The 17272-nt window shown below is 48.3% G+C and overlaps 1 protein-coding gene across 5 annotated transcripts in view; it reads left to right on the forward strand.

Annotated features, from left to right (window-relative positions):
* Nucleotides 1–476: 476 nt before the first annotated feature.
* LOC102196556 (AT-rich interactive domain-containing protein 1B-like) overlaps nt 477–17272 on the forward strand; it is a 163001-nt gene continuing 146205 nt past the window's right edge. For all 5 annotated transcript variants that reach the window (XM_005739012.1, XM_005739013.1, XM_005739015.1 and 2 more), the window contains exon 1: nt 477–2431. In XM_005739012.1, coding sequence (XP_005739069.1) covers nt 1184–2431 — 1248 coding nt within the window. In that variant the 5' untranslated portion in view covers nt 477–1183. The remainder of the gene's footprint in view (nt 2432–17272) is intronic.

The following is a 17272-nucleotide window of genomic DNA, read 5'->3' on the forward strand; positions in this document are numbered from 1 at the left end:
TTTCATTCAAATTTCAGACAAGTTTTTTCTGACAAAGTAAATCCATTAAAGGAAATTAAACAATGTAGACTTGTATTCAAATAAGACCCTGATGAGGAAGAGCTTTAATCTACACTTATATTCCATTCCATCCATATAGTTACCTAATCCTGTTTAATGCGGTTTCTATCTGCTGTCGCATCAGTTAGTCCTATAGATTAATAGTTATTACAGATTTCCTGGGTTTCCTGTTATTACAGGATTACCGTGTGTCTTTGTTGGAGAGGTAGTAGATCATTTAGGGTTGAAAACAAGACTGTGATGGGAACCGTGGTGGAGGTGTTGGGGCGTTAAAGCTGTTATAAAGTGAGCTTACGTTCTTATTCGGATGGCAACATTATTGCGCACCGCTTGCGGTTGCGTGTCCGACTGCTGTCAGAGCTGCAGAGAACTGGCTTGAGCCGAGGGACAGGGAGGGAGGGTGGGGAGAGGGAAAATCTGATCTGGATAATGGCGCAGAAACTCGCAAAGCCTAACTTCATGTTTCGTTAGCGCGCTCGTCTGGAGGGTCGCCGTGGAGTGGAGCAGCACGCGAGGACGTGATTTGTAAATTCATCCAAAAACGAAACAAACTTTGAAGTTAAAGGTCGGCTTTTCCGTCTTGGTTTCCTGATGTGCTGATAAATTAAAGCTAGGCGTTGTGATGACTCCGGGGGCATGTTGTGTATTGTGAGCACCGTTTTGGCACCGCGCGGGTCGTTTTTTATCCTGAAATCGATTCGCAAATTATTGTAAACGTGGAAAGACCGTCACGCGGCGTGCCTAATGGCTCGCTACTCCAGTCCGGATTTTCCATGTGAGGCACGCCGGAGCCCTGGAGGTGGATAAGCTGGTAGAGCCCGCTCTCTCTCATGCCATGCTGGGCCACAAGGGCTCCAGGAGACGCTGCTACACATTACTGAGAACCGGGATGGAGGAGAGGCGGAGGGGGGAAGGCAAAAAGTTTCTTTAAACCTGCCAGAGAAACTTTGAAGATGAAGCCTCGCTGACGCCACCGCAGCAGCAGCGCGACAGCCAGGCGAAGCTTTTTCCGCGGGTTTTATTTTTGACCCCTGAGCTCGTGTTTTCTCCCCTCTGTGTTATTTTGTGCGCGCGCGGCTGGTCGGGGCTCGCTGTCACTGCGCGCTGAGATGTTGGAGTGACCATGGCTGCGCAAGTGGCATCGGCTCCGACCAGAACCAACAGCAAAAATAAGAAACTAGCCGGCGGTCTGGGTCCCGAGCTCAATTCGGGGAAATCCGGAGGAGGAGGTACAGGACAGCGAACGGGACCGATGCTGGCTGCTGGAGATGGGACTCTGAATAATGTAGATCATCACCGCCGGAACGAGCTCAGCATGGTCCATTCAACTTCCACGAGTCACGGCGCTCCGGACGGACACGACAAGGCTGGGAATAACCTCGCGTCCGCCACGGCGTCGACTAATTCGAGCCCTTCCTCGATGGAGTCGAGTTTGATCGCGAACCACAAGCTGAAATGTGCGGGGAGCGGAGATCCCCCTCAGTCTCAGCCACCGCAGCAGCCGCCGCCGCAATTCGGCCAGTTTGCGCCACATCAGCAGCGGCAGATCCAAAGTAACAACAGCGCCAATAACAACGGCCAGGTTCCCCGCGGGGACAGGAGCGCGGATCACCAACACCACAGCGGCAAAGAGAACCTGTTGGGGGGCCAGGAGGAGCCACAGCAGCAGCACATGACAGGGAAAGGTGAAGGGGAGCTCACCTGTAAGCCCTCCGAGAGGATGATGGCCGCCAGGTACGAGCACTCGAACTTGGGGCCACCGAGTAACAACTCCGAGTTCAATAACAACTATTACACTCCGAGGCCCTGCTACGAGCAACATGGCGGGCAGCAGCAACAAAGCAGCGGGATGGGGATAACGCACTCCTCGGCACATAACAGCATGGAGAACTCCCACGAAGCAGGGTACCACAACAGCCAGTACGGCCAGTATCCCGCCTACCGAGCGGGCTACGGCGGCGGGGGCTACGGGATGATGGGCCCCTCTGGATGTCGGCAACCTGGGAACATGATGATGGGCAGCAACTCCTCTGCGAGCCACGGCAAGTCTCCTCTGGGAGCTGCTTCGGCTGGCTTCCAGAGGTTCCCGGGACAAACCCAGCCGCAGCCACAGCAGCAGCAGCAGCATCCCTCGGGGGCGACCCCGACCCTCAACCAACTGCTGACGTCCCCCAGCCCGATGATGCGGGGCTACGGGGGTGCCTATCAGGACTACAGCGGCCCTGCGGCTCAGCAGCAAGCCGGTATGGGCCCGGGAAAAGACGTGGGGTCCCAGTATGGAGCCACTTCGGCCCACTGGGGAGGGCAGCAGAGGAGCCATCCACACGCAATGAACCCTGGCAACGCAACGCAGGGCCTCGGCAGGACGCAGGTGAGTTTAGGAAACTTGTGTGAGGCCCCCCGGTGTCCTCATGATGCTGTGTGTGTGTGTGTGTGTGTGTGTGTGTGTGTGTGTGTGTGTGTGAGTGACCTTTAAAATCGTGTTACATTGTTACATACACACACATACGCACAGACCTCTGACTGAGGCTTTAATATGAACAGTGGGAAGAAATCTGCGCGCATGTATTTCTTTCATGTATTCTTTTTTTTTTTTGAAGACGCATTGGAGTTGCTTTTTTAAAAATTCACATGGGCTCATTAATAGCCCGCGTTCTGTCACCACAGCTTACATGTCCACACTGCAGTTGTGTACTCCTCAGTTTTGCAGTTTCATGCGCCAAACTAAAACCCGGCCGCGCTGGAAGGTTCACCTCTGTGCCGACGTGGTGCCAAAGGCCCTGTTTTGAGGTGGTGCTGTGTTCGAAGCACCCGTGAAAAATTCACGTAGAAGATAACATGCTAACAAACTACAGCATTCGTCTGTTAGCTCAGTTGAAATGGCATCGGCCGTTGCGCCCATGGAAAAGGCGCCTGTCCTCCTCTGCGCGCTCTGCGTGGAGCTGGAGCGCTCCTGCGCATCTTGTTTATTCCCTGTTCGGAATTTGAATAGTGGAGGTAAAGTAGCTAAAAGCTTTGTGTACTCCAGGCGTACAGTTGACACCCAGTCAGCCATCTGATTGGCTCCCTGTGGCCCCGCTGGGCAGAAGGCATTCAGGAAAAATCCGGAGGATTTCTTGCAGGGGTGTTTTTCCTGGAGTGGTGATGCGTTCGCGTCTTTTGGGAACATAGTGGCGTTGGAGGCCTTCCAGTGTAATATTTGAAGTTTTTTGAAGGTTAGCTTGCTCTTGATCATTTCCATTATTTTTCTCCTCGCTGAGCAGACATGCAAAAGGCTGCAGTGTCTGCCACAACAGAAGAAAACACACGCTGAATTCAGTGTGGAACATTTTAAAAAATGAATTATTGGGCTAAATTTTTTCTGATTAAACAGAATTGTCAAAAATTGTACAACACTTTTATTTATTTTATTTAATTGCCATGTAATATATAATGCAGTATAATAATAGATATATTTAGAAATAAAAGGCTTTGCAGAAGCCCTCCTTCAGCTTTTACCCTGTAGCCCCTGAAGCTGTTGGATGCTCTTGCAGCTGAGGCTGAATGCTTTCCTCCTGGGGACATGAGCAGTGACAGTGTTGGAGACGGAGCAAGTGCCCCCCGCCCCCCAACATTTCTGCTGCCTGCAGACCTGCAGCCAGGCGATGGAGTAGCTGCCAGTCGAGAACCCCGAACCTAAACATCATAGAGTTTCTCCAGAAGAGCCGTTATCATGAGGTTGTTTTCGACGCACTAAATTATGCGCACTGCTGGATGGCACATCTGGACGACTGGAGGGCAAGGTGGCTGAGCACAGCTTATAGTGTCTGCCTCTCACAAAACAAAAACAGTTCATTAGCCTACATTGTTTCAATCAAAGGCAATTTGTGTTAGATGCTGAGGAAATGAAGTGAATGTTTTAGCGTGGGAGGGATTGCTGTTGTGTTGATCGTAGCAAATTATGCACTGATAAGATGGTCACCAGAAAACTAGAGCGATTTAACTCTGTAACACAATAGCTAATTATTAGTGGCTGTTTGCATGACTTCTATTTATTAAATCGCAGACAGACAGATCAGTCAGGTGCATGAGCTTCATTCCTTCTGCATTGTTGTTCATTCTGACACACCACGCATCGAAACTCCTCTCACATTTACCAGTTTTATGTCGCAGTTTTCCACTCTGGGAGTAAGTGAGTGTGCTACTCTGTTTTTTCTTGACTCTACCAACATTTCAGCAGCGGTATATTCACGCTACAAAAGGCCTATGTTTAATTCATATTTGGAGTGGCAGCGGTGCTCTCCTGCGCGCTGACAGGCTGTGTGAAAAACGCAGAGCGGTGTAGTGCATAATACTGCCTCCAAATTGGCCCCGTGATATGACTGCGCCTCACTTCAGAGTGCGTTTGGTCGAAGCACGCCTCTGTCACCTGTTGGCACAGCTTCCCCTCTTTCAAATTCAATTTCCCTCCCCACTGCCTCTCTTCAGGAGCAAGCTGTGAACGAAACGAGTGCACCTCATTTACACTGCTGCCCCCCCCCCCCACAACAACATCCCACTACAGTGGCCATTCACCAAACTGAAGGCTGTGTGTGTGTGTACAAGTGCGTGTCGACACTCCTGAAAATGACATTGAACCTTCTTTTCTAATTCCCGGGTTGCGTTTGATTGGAGGGCAGCTGAGCATTGTTGTGGCTGTAGTTTGAGATTTTCTGCTGGGATGCCTCCTCCAGTGTTTCTCTGCTGCCTGTGGTTCCTCCTCACACACACCGTGCAACTATTGCACCGCTACAACACCACATGCAATTTTAACGACTTATTTAAGTTTACGTCGCAAATAAAATTCTTTCTATCTCGTCCTATATGTGACGAGCATCCGTCTGTTGTCTCTTAATCAGAACACACACAACACACACAGAAGAAAAAAAGCAATTAGCAGATAATAATGAGGGCCTAGTAAGAGGGAGATAGTGTTGCTGAGATAATTACAGCAGCGACTCTTTTAAAATCTGACCTAATAAAACAAAAATTAATGGATATTTACAGTTTCCACTAATTTGTCACTATTATGCTCAGTGTTTTCCTTTGTGTGTGTTTTTCTTCTTCTTCTTCGAATTGAAATCAAAGCTCGGTAGCTCTGCGTTATCAAAGGCTCGACCGAATCCCATCCTTGGGTAATGTGCTTACCTTGAAATGATCCCTGCTCGCAGTGCTCTCCAGTGCATACTGTTTACATTTCTCTCTTATGAATTATTAGTGTGATACGAACAAAGACTTTATAATGGGAGCAATGCATCAATGTCACTTTGTATTATGCGGCTATCTCGGGGAGCCTTGTGCATAGTGATGGGCCTGAGTATGGCTGCTGGAATTTAATTTATGGTACATGTTCTGCATCAGATGGACAGCCCACGGGGTCTGGTCAGGAAATGGACACGCAGGTGTGTGTGTGTGTGTGTGTGGGCTTTGTGCTTTTAGATGTTTCTGTGTGTGTGGGTGTCCTTGAGTGTTTGTGTTTCTTTCCTCTGTTTGTATGTGCTGGCCGTGGCAGGCTGAAGTCCTTTCGTCAGCAGTAAGCAGTCCAACCTCAGCCCCCCCCCGCCTGCCGTTTGTTTATGTTGTTTTGTTTACATCTGTCTCGGCCAGCCAGCGCGATGCTGATTAGCAACACTAGAGTGAAATTTTAATATGCTCTGTTGCGTCCGATAAGGGCCTGCGCAGCATTTTTCATCTTCCTTGGATGAAACGTGGAGCCGGCGTAGGTAATTGGCAGGCCGGGGTTCTCCCTGGTCTGCATGCGGTTTCCACAAAACACCAATTAATTCTGATCCTGAAAAATAATAAGAATAAAAAAAAAACTGCCCAGTTGCATCACTGGATGTAAAGCCTGTGTATTATTAACCGGCTAATAAAATGATTGTACTTGTTTTTTTTCCCCTTCCGGCCCTGCTATGCATTCACAGCATCCCCTGGAGTCAAAGGTTGGTGAGTAAATGCCCTGAAGAAAGGATTTAATTACTGTGAGCGGGTGTTGATTTTGTGTCAGCTGTTTCTCAGCTCCGTCTTCCCCGAGCTGCCGGCGTCAGGGGGCGGCCGTGAAATAAAAAACAAAGCAGTTTTGGGGAAGACGGCTAATTGTTCATATGGGAGATTTGACACTTCGAGGTGGATGAAGTAGTCAGAAGTTCTGGATTTCTTTCTGAGAACTTGTTATTTGTTAGGCTTCACCTCAGGTTTGATGGACCAGACGCAGACGTATTAATGCCACTTGAACCATTTTCATTGTTTAATAATCGCAGAATTAAACACAGAGCTGCTGCAGGAGGCGTGAGGTCCTTTGGCACTGACATAAACACAGAGTCTGCTGCTGTCCTGTCTGCGTGTGAGGAGGCAGACGGCCCATAGGAAGGCTGCACGTGTAGAAATGTAGGCGATATCTGCTGTGAGTCACACGGAGGCCCGCCGACCTCTGTGGAGTCGGCCTGGCCGAGTTTACCGAGAGAATGAGTGTGTGAACTCTGGGAAATGTCAGCACGGTTCCAGTCGCCTCCCGACGTCAGCTTTATGAAAATGTGAAGAAAAAGAACTATTTCTGACTCGAACACACAGACACTCGGCTTCCTCTTTTCCTTCTTTTTTACTGTTGTGTATGTGAGGGGGGGCGTGGCGCCCCAGCTTCCCCCAACCCCGCTGCTCTGACTTTCAAATATGCTAATTAGCCACGTGCGGCTCTTGAATGGACGGACCCCCCGAGCACCACAGGAGGGGGCTTCCTTCTTTCTCTTTCTTTCTTGCTCAGGAACATAAATGTAACTACGGGTAAACAGATACGTTGATGCACTTATTGCTTAGAGAGATGCTTCGTTTTGTATTTTCTCCTCTGTTGCTTTTCTGTGCCTCGCTCTCAGTAGCTCTGCAGGTCTCCCGGGGGACCAGCGGTCAGGCCAGAGGTATTTAGAGAGTAAGCGTGTCCTATCGAATATTTATACACAATCCTGAGCAGATCTGTGGGCTGCACACTCCTCTTCCCTTCTCCCCTCTGTGGGCAGCAGAAGAGGAAACGGGAAGCGTAGCCGCCGGTCCCTTCGGAAATGAGCAATTCTGTGATTGCTGCAATTAATGAAAATTTTAAGATACCAGCGTGACATTTTAAGATTCAAGTCTCCCTCACTTCCTTCTGTACAATAGAGCTAATGGTCCAACATTTCAGTGCAACAAAAGCAGAGGAGAGGAGGTTAATTGGCAGATTATCTTCAGTGTTTTCAGGAATTCAGAAGATTTTTGGTGCACATTATTTTCCCTCTGTATCATGAGAATCCCCCTTTTTTTCTTTACCTTGAGGTTTGTCTTCAGCCCTGCTCATAGATACTCTGTTTATAATAATGTGAAGGTGAGAGTAGTGGATGCAGGCCTGCGTTTATTTACTGCTCAGGAAAAATGATTGGTTCACACACACAGTGTGACTTCATGTATGAATAGCGTGCTGCCACCATCCTCTTACCAGCCTGCGAGAAAATCATTATCATCAAAATTATCATCGCCGTCATCTGTCACTTTCCACATCAAAGCCTCTGCACTTCTCACTGTTTCCACCACACTGTAGGCTCTGCTCTCCAGTCACACATCTTGCTGTTTGGTTTGAGTTGATCCTAATCAGCTCTGGCATGGTGGGACCATTTGTTCAGCTAAAAAAAACAAAAAGCAAACACGGCCAGCACGGTGCTGCGTGTCGTTTGTGAAGGAAGACAGAAATAGGAAAACGATGCAACGCAGAGATGCTCAGTTTCTGGTTTTCCTCTCTTCCACACATGCGCTCGGTCTTAAACGTGCACTCAACCACGCGGATATATTTTTCAGAGCCACAGCATAATCTTGTCATCTTTTACCTCTCCAAACCCCAAATTGTGGGACTTTATAGACACTGGTCACAACAGGATGCTCTCGGTCACTCCTGGCTGAACTCTGCTTCATTTAGATCAATTTTCTCTCAATAATTTAGGAAGTCATTCACACCACATCCTCTTCTATGCAGAGTTGCATGCTCAGTGGCTGCACAACACAGATGCATACTTCGCACTGCTTGGAGCTGGTGTCTGTGGGATGAGAGGTTGTGTTGAAAATGTAGTTTGTTGTTGTGAGCGTGATGCAGCCGGACGTGTGCGCTCTACATTCCAGCCACTCCTTTGACACAAACCGGATGAACTGGATTAGATATCGACAACATGAGTGAACTTTATTTTGGTGTTTAAATGTCTTATTTCTTTAAGATGTTAATTCCTTCAAAGAATATCAATACGGATGGCGAGAGCATTTGTTTGCTGTGTGGAGTTAATCTCCCCGTGCTGCTGTGCCTGCGTGTCTGTGCGTTTCTGAGCGTGTGCACACGCGTGCACGCCGCCCAGCTCGATGAACATCCGTAGTTACTGTTGGCTAAACATGCAAAGGTTACTGTAATGTCAGACACATGCCAGAGGGGAGCGTGGAATACCACATTAACATAATCCATAGAAGAGCGTCCCATCTATAAACACTGACGCGCCGGGCTGATCGCCACGCTGGAGCACGTGACCGCTCGCGCTTCTGCTGCGCTGCACGAGGCTGAAAGGAGAAACCGCAACACGGCCATTCTTCTCTGAGGGAAAGACCAAAGGTCTGAAAAGAAATTGCTGGCTGTCAGGCAAAGACTGGCATCTTCCCGGCTCACGCAGGCGGCGGCATAAAGATATTTTCCTCCCGTCTGAACCGCTGACCCCGCGCTGCACATGTGAAACATGCTGTACCATAAAATCTTCTTCTCATTCATTGAGTTATAACTTTATTTCCAGGTAATTTATCAGCATCAGACAAATATAGACGTGCAGAGTTTTATCTTTCCTTAGGAAGACCTGAATTGAGTTTCACTCGAGTGTCTTTAAGGGAATTTAAATACAGCTTTCCTGGGCATCATTATCCAGATATTCATAACTCTGTGTGGTTATTTCCTCCCCAGCAATAACTTGCCTTCTTTTAGAATCTCCCGAGATACGATTGCAACACAACCCCTGGACTAATATTTGAGGCGTTGAGTATTAATTAGGTGTTTTATGGTGGCTGAGACGTCCTAACGTGCTGCCCTCTCACCTGCCGGGGCGGGGTCCTGCACTGGGGGGGGGGTTGTTCTGATAATTATGTGTGCTAAAGCAGAGAGAAGGCTCTTAATTTATTTGGAAAATGCATTTTTATATTTACGGCTTTGGTCGGCGCTTTTAGAGAGCTATTGTTTTCATTCACATAACCCCGTTTTAATTAGTCTGTCTTTGGAAATCCCCTCTCTGTGTTGTGGTTTTAGTCGGACGCTGCAGACTCCCACAGCTCCCAGACGTTTCTCAACTTTTTCTTACACACTGGCTTCGTTCCAAAGAGCCAAGTCATGTATGCAAACTGGTGCAAGTTCACGTTTTGTGTTTGAAACAGCCCGTTTATCTCTTTCTCCTCTTTTGTCTCTCGTCTTTTTCCCCCACAGTTGTTTCCAAAGTCTCTTTCTGTCGTTTGGATGCGAGTTGTGAGTGACCTTGGCTGGTGACTACACTGCCTACTCATTAAGTAGTAAAGATGAATGGTTTCATTATAGTGGGGGGAAAAAACGAGCAGGGCCAATTAGCGGTAATTAACAGCGGAGAGGGCGAGGTGCTCTGGAGGGCTCCCTGACCCAGACAGAAGGGGCAGAGGGCTGTGTGTGTGTGAAGGAAATGCAGGTATGCATTTGAGGAAGGCGATCATAGGCATGTGTGTGGACAGCAGGGACACAGAGTGTTTAAATGAGTGTATGTATGTGCAGTGCTGTGGGGACGGGCTTCTTTATGCCACGATTAGGAGCGTGAAAGCTAAAAGTGGAGTTTGGGGGTGTTGGAGAAGTGTGTGTGCTCCATTTACATCACAAGACAAGGCTGGACATGCTTGCAGACATTCCTGCATGCTGACAAATGGGAAAATCACAGCACGTTTCAGCAATTAGAGGTGACGAGGTCAAGAGCCGGCAACACCTCTCCTTGACTTCTGACTCCCGATGTGATGTCACTGTCCCCCCTGCAGCCCTTCGGTGTGGCCGGGGAGCTTGTTAGGCAAAGGTCTGAGAATAAAAGGCCCTAAAATGCCAAACCAATACACCATCGGCACTAATGAACATTTTGCTGTGATTTCTTTCTTCTTAATTGGAGATCTTTTCTTTTTTGTGCTGATCTGCAGTATTTGAGTATCTCAGCATCAAGGAGAAACTCAAGGTTGTTCACAGTACACCATCAGAGCCTCTCCCTCTCTCTCAGCGCTGCGCTTGATGCGTTCACCCCGCCTACCTCTCGTTTTTTATCAGTTCCTGGGTGAAATTGTCACAGACATGTAATCCTTCGGGTGCCACTAGCTGGGCGTGCACGGAATGGTATTGGCGGACGAGGTGTCTAAACAGCAGGTAGCGTGGGGTCTTGTGTCCAACATGAAAATTCTGGCGAGTCGATAAAGCGGCATTCAATATCCCCAGGAACGCGGCTGTGTTGTCACTTTAAGAGACGTGTTCGAGTTGGCAGTTACTGTGAGAGCGCGTTTGTAAAGGCTGCAGATTTTTTAAGGTATTTTGCAAAGTGCTGGCAAAGTGCTGCTTTCAGGGCCCCTGAAATTGCAATGCCTGGCAAATGGATGGTTTGAGGAGTATACAATGTATTAGAAGTCAATTGTGCATGGGAGGGCCTATTTTCCATATCGCTAGTCGAACAAGTGCGTGTGTGAGTGTGTGTGTGCAGCTGTTGCGTCTATGCTTTTGTGATGCACACACAAACACACACACTCAGACTGCTCAGGCCCCGTCTCCCTGTTGTTGTATTCCCCTGTTGCTTCAGCGACTGCAGGCTCTGTCATGTGGAGGTTTGCGTGTGGTGGGGTTGAGGGGTGGGGGTGTTAGACTGTGGGGGTGACGAGCATCAGAAACCATTACCCGTAATGGCCTCATTCCCCACACCCCACATATCCATTCCCTTCCCCTCTCTGACATTTATTTTATGACTGCTTACATATCAAATATTTAAATAAACAGAATCGGGGGCTTCGGCTGAGGTTTGCCCGGGGGTGACGGGTGGGAGTCGTGGCGGCGGGAGTAAAGGGATGGATGATGACATTCATTTCCGAAACGAGGAAAGAAAAAAAAAAACAGGTTTGGGGGGTGGTGGTGGTGAAGGGTGGGAGAAAAAAGCAGCGGCGGCAGTGAAGAGGAAGGGGGAGGAAAAAATGCTTCGCTTGGCTCCAATCAAAGCGTGGCGGAGGGCGGCGTGTTTTTTCGCTTACGCCTGGCAGCAGCAGTGACAGACGGCTGTGCGTGAGCCTTCGGGCGCGAGTGCTGACGTGCGTGCGCGCATTACTGCGGGGCTCATCCGTCAACGTTTCCCGGGGACGCGGGAGGATGTGGGAGAAGGCCCCGGTGGCTCGTGAAAAGCAGTCCGCTGTGCCGAAGCAACATGAGCTGTGTGACACAACGCAAAGAAACAAAGTGAAACGCAACTGTGAGGCCAGGTAGAAGGAAAGAAGGCAGGTGGAGGTGAGAAGGGGGAGGATTCGTCCGTTTCCTCGGAAGAAGAGGACGGAGAATGAAAGAGTAAAGGCACATGTGTGTGTAGACGTGTGTGTAGTGAATGAAGAGACAGCAGTCCTGGGTGCAGGCGGGCAGTCGTACGCTGCCTGGCGTCGGTGGGAGGCCCATTACTGTCAGGCTAATCTTAAAATAATTAATTGCGAAGTCGACGCTTTTTAAAGAGTATTGTAATTGAATCCTAAATTAGGCTTGGGAAAGGGGACGCGTCCTGCTTTGCTGCAAGGCTGTTCCCGTTCTGCAGTCATGTACACACACACACACACACACACACACACACACACACACACACACGAGTGGGTCGTGTGCAGGCGGGCAGAATAGGGGGAAAAAGACAACAGGCGAAGGAAATGCTAATGAAATGCATATTTGGGGAGAAAGGGGCCATCTATAATTTAGCTGTGCTCTTTGAATGTGAATGATGTGTGTGCAAGCGCTGTGATTTATTTTTGTTGTGCAGAGGGATAATTCTGTCAGAGTAGGCTTTTATTCTTGTAAACAAATGTGGGGAAAAGAGCAGAATAAAAGTGGAGTAATAAAGTAAACAGAATGGTATGAATACATTTAGCTGCTGGCATGAATAATTTGTATACGGGACGGAGGAGTTTGATGAAAGAGAGATGACAGATATGAGAGCCTCGATATCGCCTGATAAAATTTCAGGACGCTCTCTGATACGCTGTTTTCCGCCACTTGTTTTTATCTTTGCGTGATTTTGTGTGTGTGCAGACGCAGCTTGCGACGCCTCGAATCCTCCGAGACTCGAGGCCGCTCTTAAAACGGGCGGCTCGGCGTGCTCTCGCCTCCACACGCGGCTGCTCCTCTCGGATGACCCTCGCAAAACTGTCGGCTGTAGAACTTTCCGGATGAAAGCTCCCAGAAAAGGGTCTGCCCTCCATAAATGTCGGCTCTGCTTCATAAGTCTGGCACAGGGGTCAGGGGTCAGGGAAGGGGTTTTTGCCTGGCAGTCGTAGAAATGAAGCAGCAGAGGAGCTTCCTGTTGTCACGTCACCTTCTTTGTTGCAGTGTAGTTGTCTGCAGTGCTGTATTCCTTCAGCTTTGTTTTGCACGCCGGCCTCGCGAGCGCACTGAAATTATCAGATTAGTCGAGTAAAAACCGAGGAACCAGTCCAACCGCTCTGCAAACATGTTGGCCCTTGCTGCCGTTCACCCCGATGTGCACTTCAGGTTCAGCCGTATTTCTACCTGCATTAACAACACGTGTGTCAGAACTGAAACACAATGAAATTCTTTTGCTCTACATTCGAGAAATTGGCTGCGTGCGTGTGACAAATCAAACGCTCCTCGTGCTGTTTTCCAAATGTTTGAAACCCGTTCAACTCTTATTTGGCCCAGATCTGACAGCTCCAAACTTGGCTCAGAACATCCCATTTTCTCCTGGCTGACTGGGATGAATAACAGCAGAGAGGACAATATTGTGGTCTAGCTGAGCACGGCTGACTCTTCTGTCTCTGTGATCCCTCTATCAATAAGGAACACAGGCCTGTCAGAAGGCCTGCCAACTGTTTGGCTGTCCATGCAGGCTGCTCTCTACTCAACATCTGGACACAGATGGTACACACTGCTCGCACACATGCAAAATGCTTGCACACATTTTCTCGCTCATACTGGCAGACACTCGCCAGCATGCTGTGCACTTACAGTTATACTGATGTGTGTGTGAATTCCTGCCTTTCCACACACACTCAAACATGGTTAGCACACGGCCATTTTCAGAATCCTTTTAAGTTGCATCCACAGTGTGTAAAGTCATATATATGGCGTGCAGCTCAGTACAAAGAACAGACAAACGCACACTTTCTTTCACAGATTTGGTCACATGGTGGAGTCCGTGTGTCGCAGCCAAGGATCCGCAGCCTCTCTTGGGAAATATGTACGCGTTCCTTTAATATGTCTGGCTCTTAATAAAAACCTGAGAGTTAAAGGTCGGTCAGGGTTTGGTGTGTAAAACAAGTCGCAATCGGGGTAGTTATTCTGGCTCGATCTGCTGCGCTCTTACAAATGTCCAACTTGACACAACAAGTGCAATTCAGCGGCTTTTCCCCCGTTTTTCATTCCTCGTGCAGCAAAAACAAAATGAAAACTCATTCTGTGCACACTCAGGAGTGCTGGAGACTTCACGTTGAAATCTAATTAAGGTCATTTAACTGCAAATATCGCTCAGTTTTACCAGTCACATGGTATTCATATGGTGCAGCCAGGCCATCGTAAACACAACTGCCCTGGGGCTTAGCAATGATGGGAGTAAATGGTGGAGTTCAGCTGGAGTCAGAGGTGTGTGTGTGTGTGCAGTCGGGCCATGCATCAGGGCTCCCACAGGCCTGGAGCCTCTCATTGATCGATCCAGCTCCCCCGCCTCATGTTCCCAGCCAACTTCAGTGATTGATTCCCAGTCAGAGCCCCGGAGATGGGAGGCCTGGCCTGGACTGACAAAGCCTCGGCCTCCCAGAGGGTGACCCGGAGGGGCCACAGGGAGGGGAGCCTATTTCCAGACTCGAGGAGATGTTTGGGAGAAGTCTTCCCAGCGAGGAGAAAGCACAGAGACTCGCATTCATCACGGGAGAAAATGAAGGCCACATCTGCTGGTGCTGCCTTGACCGCCGTGTGGGGAGCGAGATGGGGTCGTGCTGGAGAGTAGGCATGCTGTAGGTGAAGGGGTTAAGAGCTGGTGTGGGGGGGGGGGCTAGAACATTACCTTAGCACGCTAGTACACAATCTGTCATAGCTACACACACACATTACCTCTGCAGGCATAAACACGTCATGTTCCCATCCACGCTGAATATCGCCGCAGCTCCATCAGCGCGTCTCTCTCCACGTCACTTCACGGCGTTTGAGCAGAGGGAAAAAAATGATATGAAAATCAATTTTTTTCTAATTAACTTTGCACATTTCCAGCTGAGCTATCAGACGTGGGGACCTTGTGCGTCGTGCAGAGTCCGATAATGAAATCAATTAGGTTCAAATGGTTTCAGGTGACTTTTAATGAGTATTTAATATCTGCCTGAGGAAGGAAGGTCAGGATATCTGTTTGTTGTTTGTATTTGTGTTTTCTTGGGGGGGGGGCTTAAGTGATGGATCACCCGCAGGAGAAATATGGATGCTTCCACCCTGGGAGGACTGGGCAGTCCTCCAAAACAAACTGGCTGAATGTAAATCCTTGTTTTTAGTTGGGCAGCTCTTTAACTGCACCACAGGGATGACCTAGTTTCTGTCAACTTCCTTTTTTAGACGCTGTCGAATTGTTATCGCTATTAATTCCTTCACGAAGACGTTTTTGAGGCGCTACACCTGTGTGTCAGAAATCGACGAGGAAGCATCAGACAAGAACTCAATAATGTGAAGGGGGGACTTATTGTGGCCTTGCTTCACATGCTTTCATATTCATAATTTACGCTGCTCCCTCTCCTTCAGTGGCCAGCTTCCCAGCCTGTAGGAGCTCGTTAAGCTTTGCCTTACAGGGAAGACTAATGGATGGCAAAGAAGGCCCCCTCAGGACCCTTTAGCATCATTTCTGTCGGTCCGCTCGCTTAGTATTCGCTTATGTAGTTTCACCCTACTCTGAGCACAATATCATGAATAACCATTGCTAATTCATAAACACACTTTGTGATACGGGGCCTCGTTCATAATTATCCGAGCTGCAGAAAAGCAGTTTCTCTCCAACAGCATTCCATTAAAAAGGTGGTGATTTCCTTGAATAAGGGGGATTCTGGCCTGCATATTTAATGCCAGCATTTCCTTTGGGCACCGGGAGACGTGGGAAGCAAAAGGGCAGCACATTTACTCTAATAGCCAGGTCCTTTTTGAGAGGGGGGCGGATAGAGTTATTGTTATTTTGCTCCCTCCTGCCCATTTTTCCTCTCTTTCATTCGGTCGTGTCACAGCAGCTCTCCGTGGGGTTCTGCAGCCCGGCGAAGTTAGAGCAGCGCATTCCTCTCGTTCCACTGTGGCCCTGAGATGAAATGGGCTTTTTCAGCAGCCCTCCTCCTTCCCGGGGTCGCGCCAGGCACCGGCCAAAGACGTCAGTCCCGCCTGGCGATGAGAAAAGACTGGAAATATAGCAGACCTCCTAGTAATGCGAAAATAGGCAAGCAGCCCTGTTGGAGGTGCTCTTTCCTGAAAGCATTTGCATTGGGTCCAAAGCAGTAGCTGTACATGGTCTTACCTCGAGGCTTTTCAGTGCGCTCTGTGCCCGGTGAGAAGCTTTTTTTAAGGTGGTACGATGCTGATTTGTAGCATTTGAGCTTGCAAGCTGATAAAAACATGCTCAACACGTGAGGAGAAAAGGAATCTTGACCTTTGACTTGTGCTCTCAGCATAGCTGGTTATGGGCTGGCTCGTTTTTATGGGCCGATGGGTTTTTTCGTTTTTTTTCCGTAACGGTATAAACACTGAAAGGCAGTGGATTGGCCAGATGCTGGGAGATGTGTAAAAATAACTCAGTTGTTTGGTGCTGGCTATTGTGGAGCTTCCACAGATTCAGTAACATTAGCAAGTGGTGGAGGCCAGCAGATGCAACACGCTGGCAGGTGGATGACGGAAAGGCAGGAGGAGCAGAGACCCGAGGCGGTGAACTGAACTTCAGGTAAGAAGTTATGGCCTGCAGTAGGCCTGCACAATAAATCGAAAATTTATTGTCATCGCGATATCAGCCTGCGCGATGGGCCCATCGCAAAAGACGACGTAAACTGCGATAATTGGGTACCTTAAAATGTTTACACATGTGCTTTAAATAATTTACCAATCAAAGAAACCCCTTTATACATTTGACCAGTCGAATAGAGCCCTTCACGGCATTAACCAATCAAATGGATTAGAGGCCCGCCTCCTACGCAGGCGGGGAGCGAACAACGCTGCAGCAACGAGTCAGAGTTGTAAAGGCTGAAAAATAGTACCTCGCTTATTTGGAGGTACTTTGGATTTGATAAAGACGACATTCTCCAAACACAGGTGCTCTGCAAAACTTGCCGAACACTCGTGGCAACCACCAGAGGAAACACGACTAATCTCCACCATCATCTTCAACACAACCACAGAGAGCTGTTTGAAGAGTTGAAATTTTTTTTTATGGGAGCAATGTTTCAATGTTAAAGTGCACTTTGTTCTTACACTGCTAATACAGCAGCTTTCATTAAATAAAACTGTTGCAGTAAAACGGAAATTATGTATTTGTTTGTTTGTTTTTTGCTATTTATTTTATTGCAAGTCATATCGTTATCGCAGTATTGATCACAGTTATCGCACATCGTAGGTTTTCCTAATATCCTGCAGCCCTACCCTGCAGTCTATCTGGGTCAGATATGAACCAAGTTTAGGTGCAGTTTATTTTCGTTATGCTGACTTTTTACAGTCAGTTACAAGAACTTGTACTGCGTGCTAGCTAGCATGACGGAGTTTCTATACAGCTGGGCGGGTGCTATGATGTTACTGATGTTGAACTTGTTTTATCTTATTTTATTTATAAGGTTAGTTATTAGAGTTTCCAACCGTCCCGTCTCGTATTCAGAGAAAATATTACGCGCTTGGTGTTGAGGTGAAAAGGAACACAGTTTGTCCCGGACTTCAGCTACAATGAAAAAGACAAAGCTGGAGTTATTC

Source organism: Pundamilia nyererei, unplaced genomic scaffold (assembly GCF_000239375.1).
Source record: "Pundamilia nyererei isolate P.nyererei 1_Seehausen unplaced genomic scaffold, PunNye1.0 scaffold00088, whole genome shotgun sequence".
NCBI classification, from domain to species: domain Eukaryota; kingdom Metazoa; phylum Chordata; class Actinopteri; order Cichliformes; family Cichlidae; genus Pundamilia; species Pundamilia nyererei.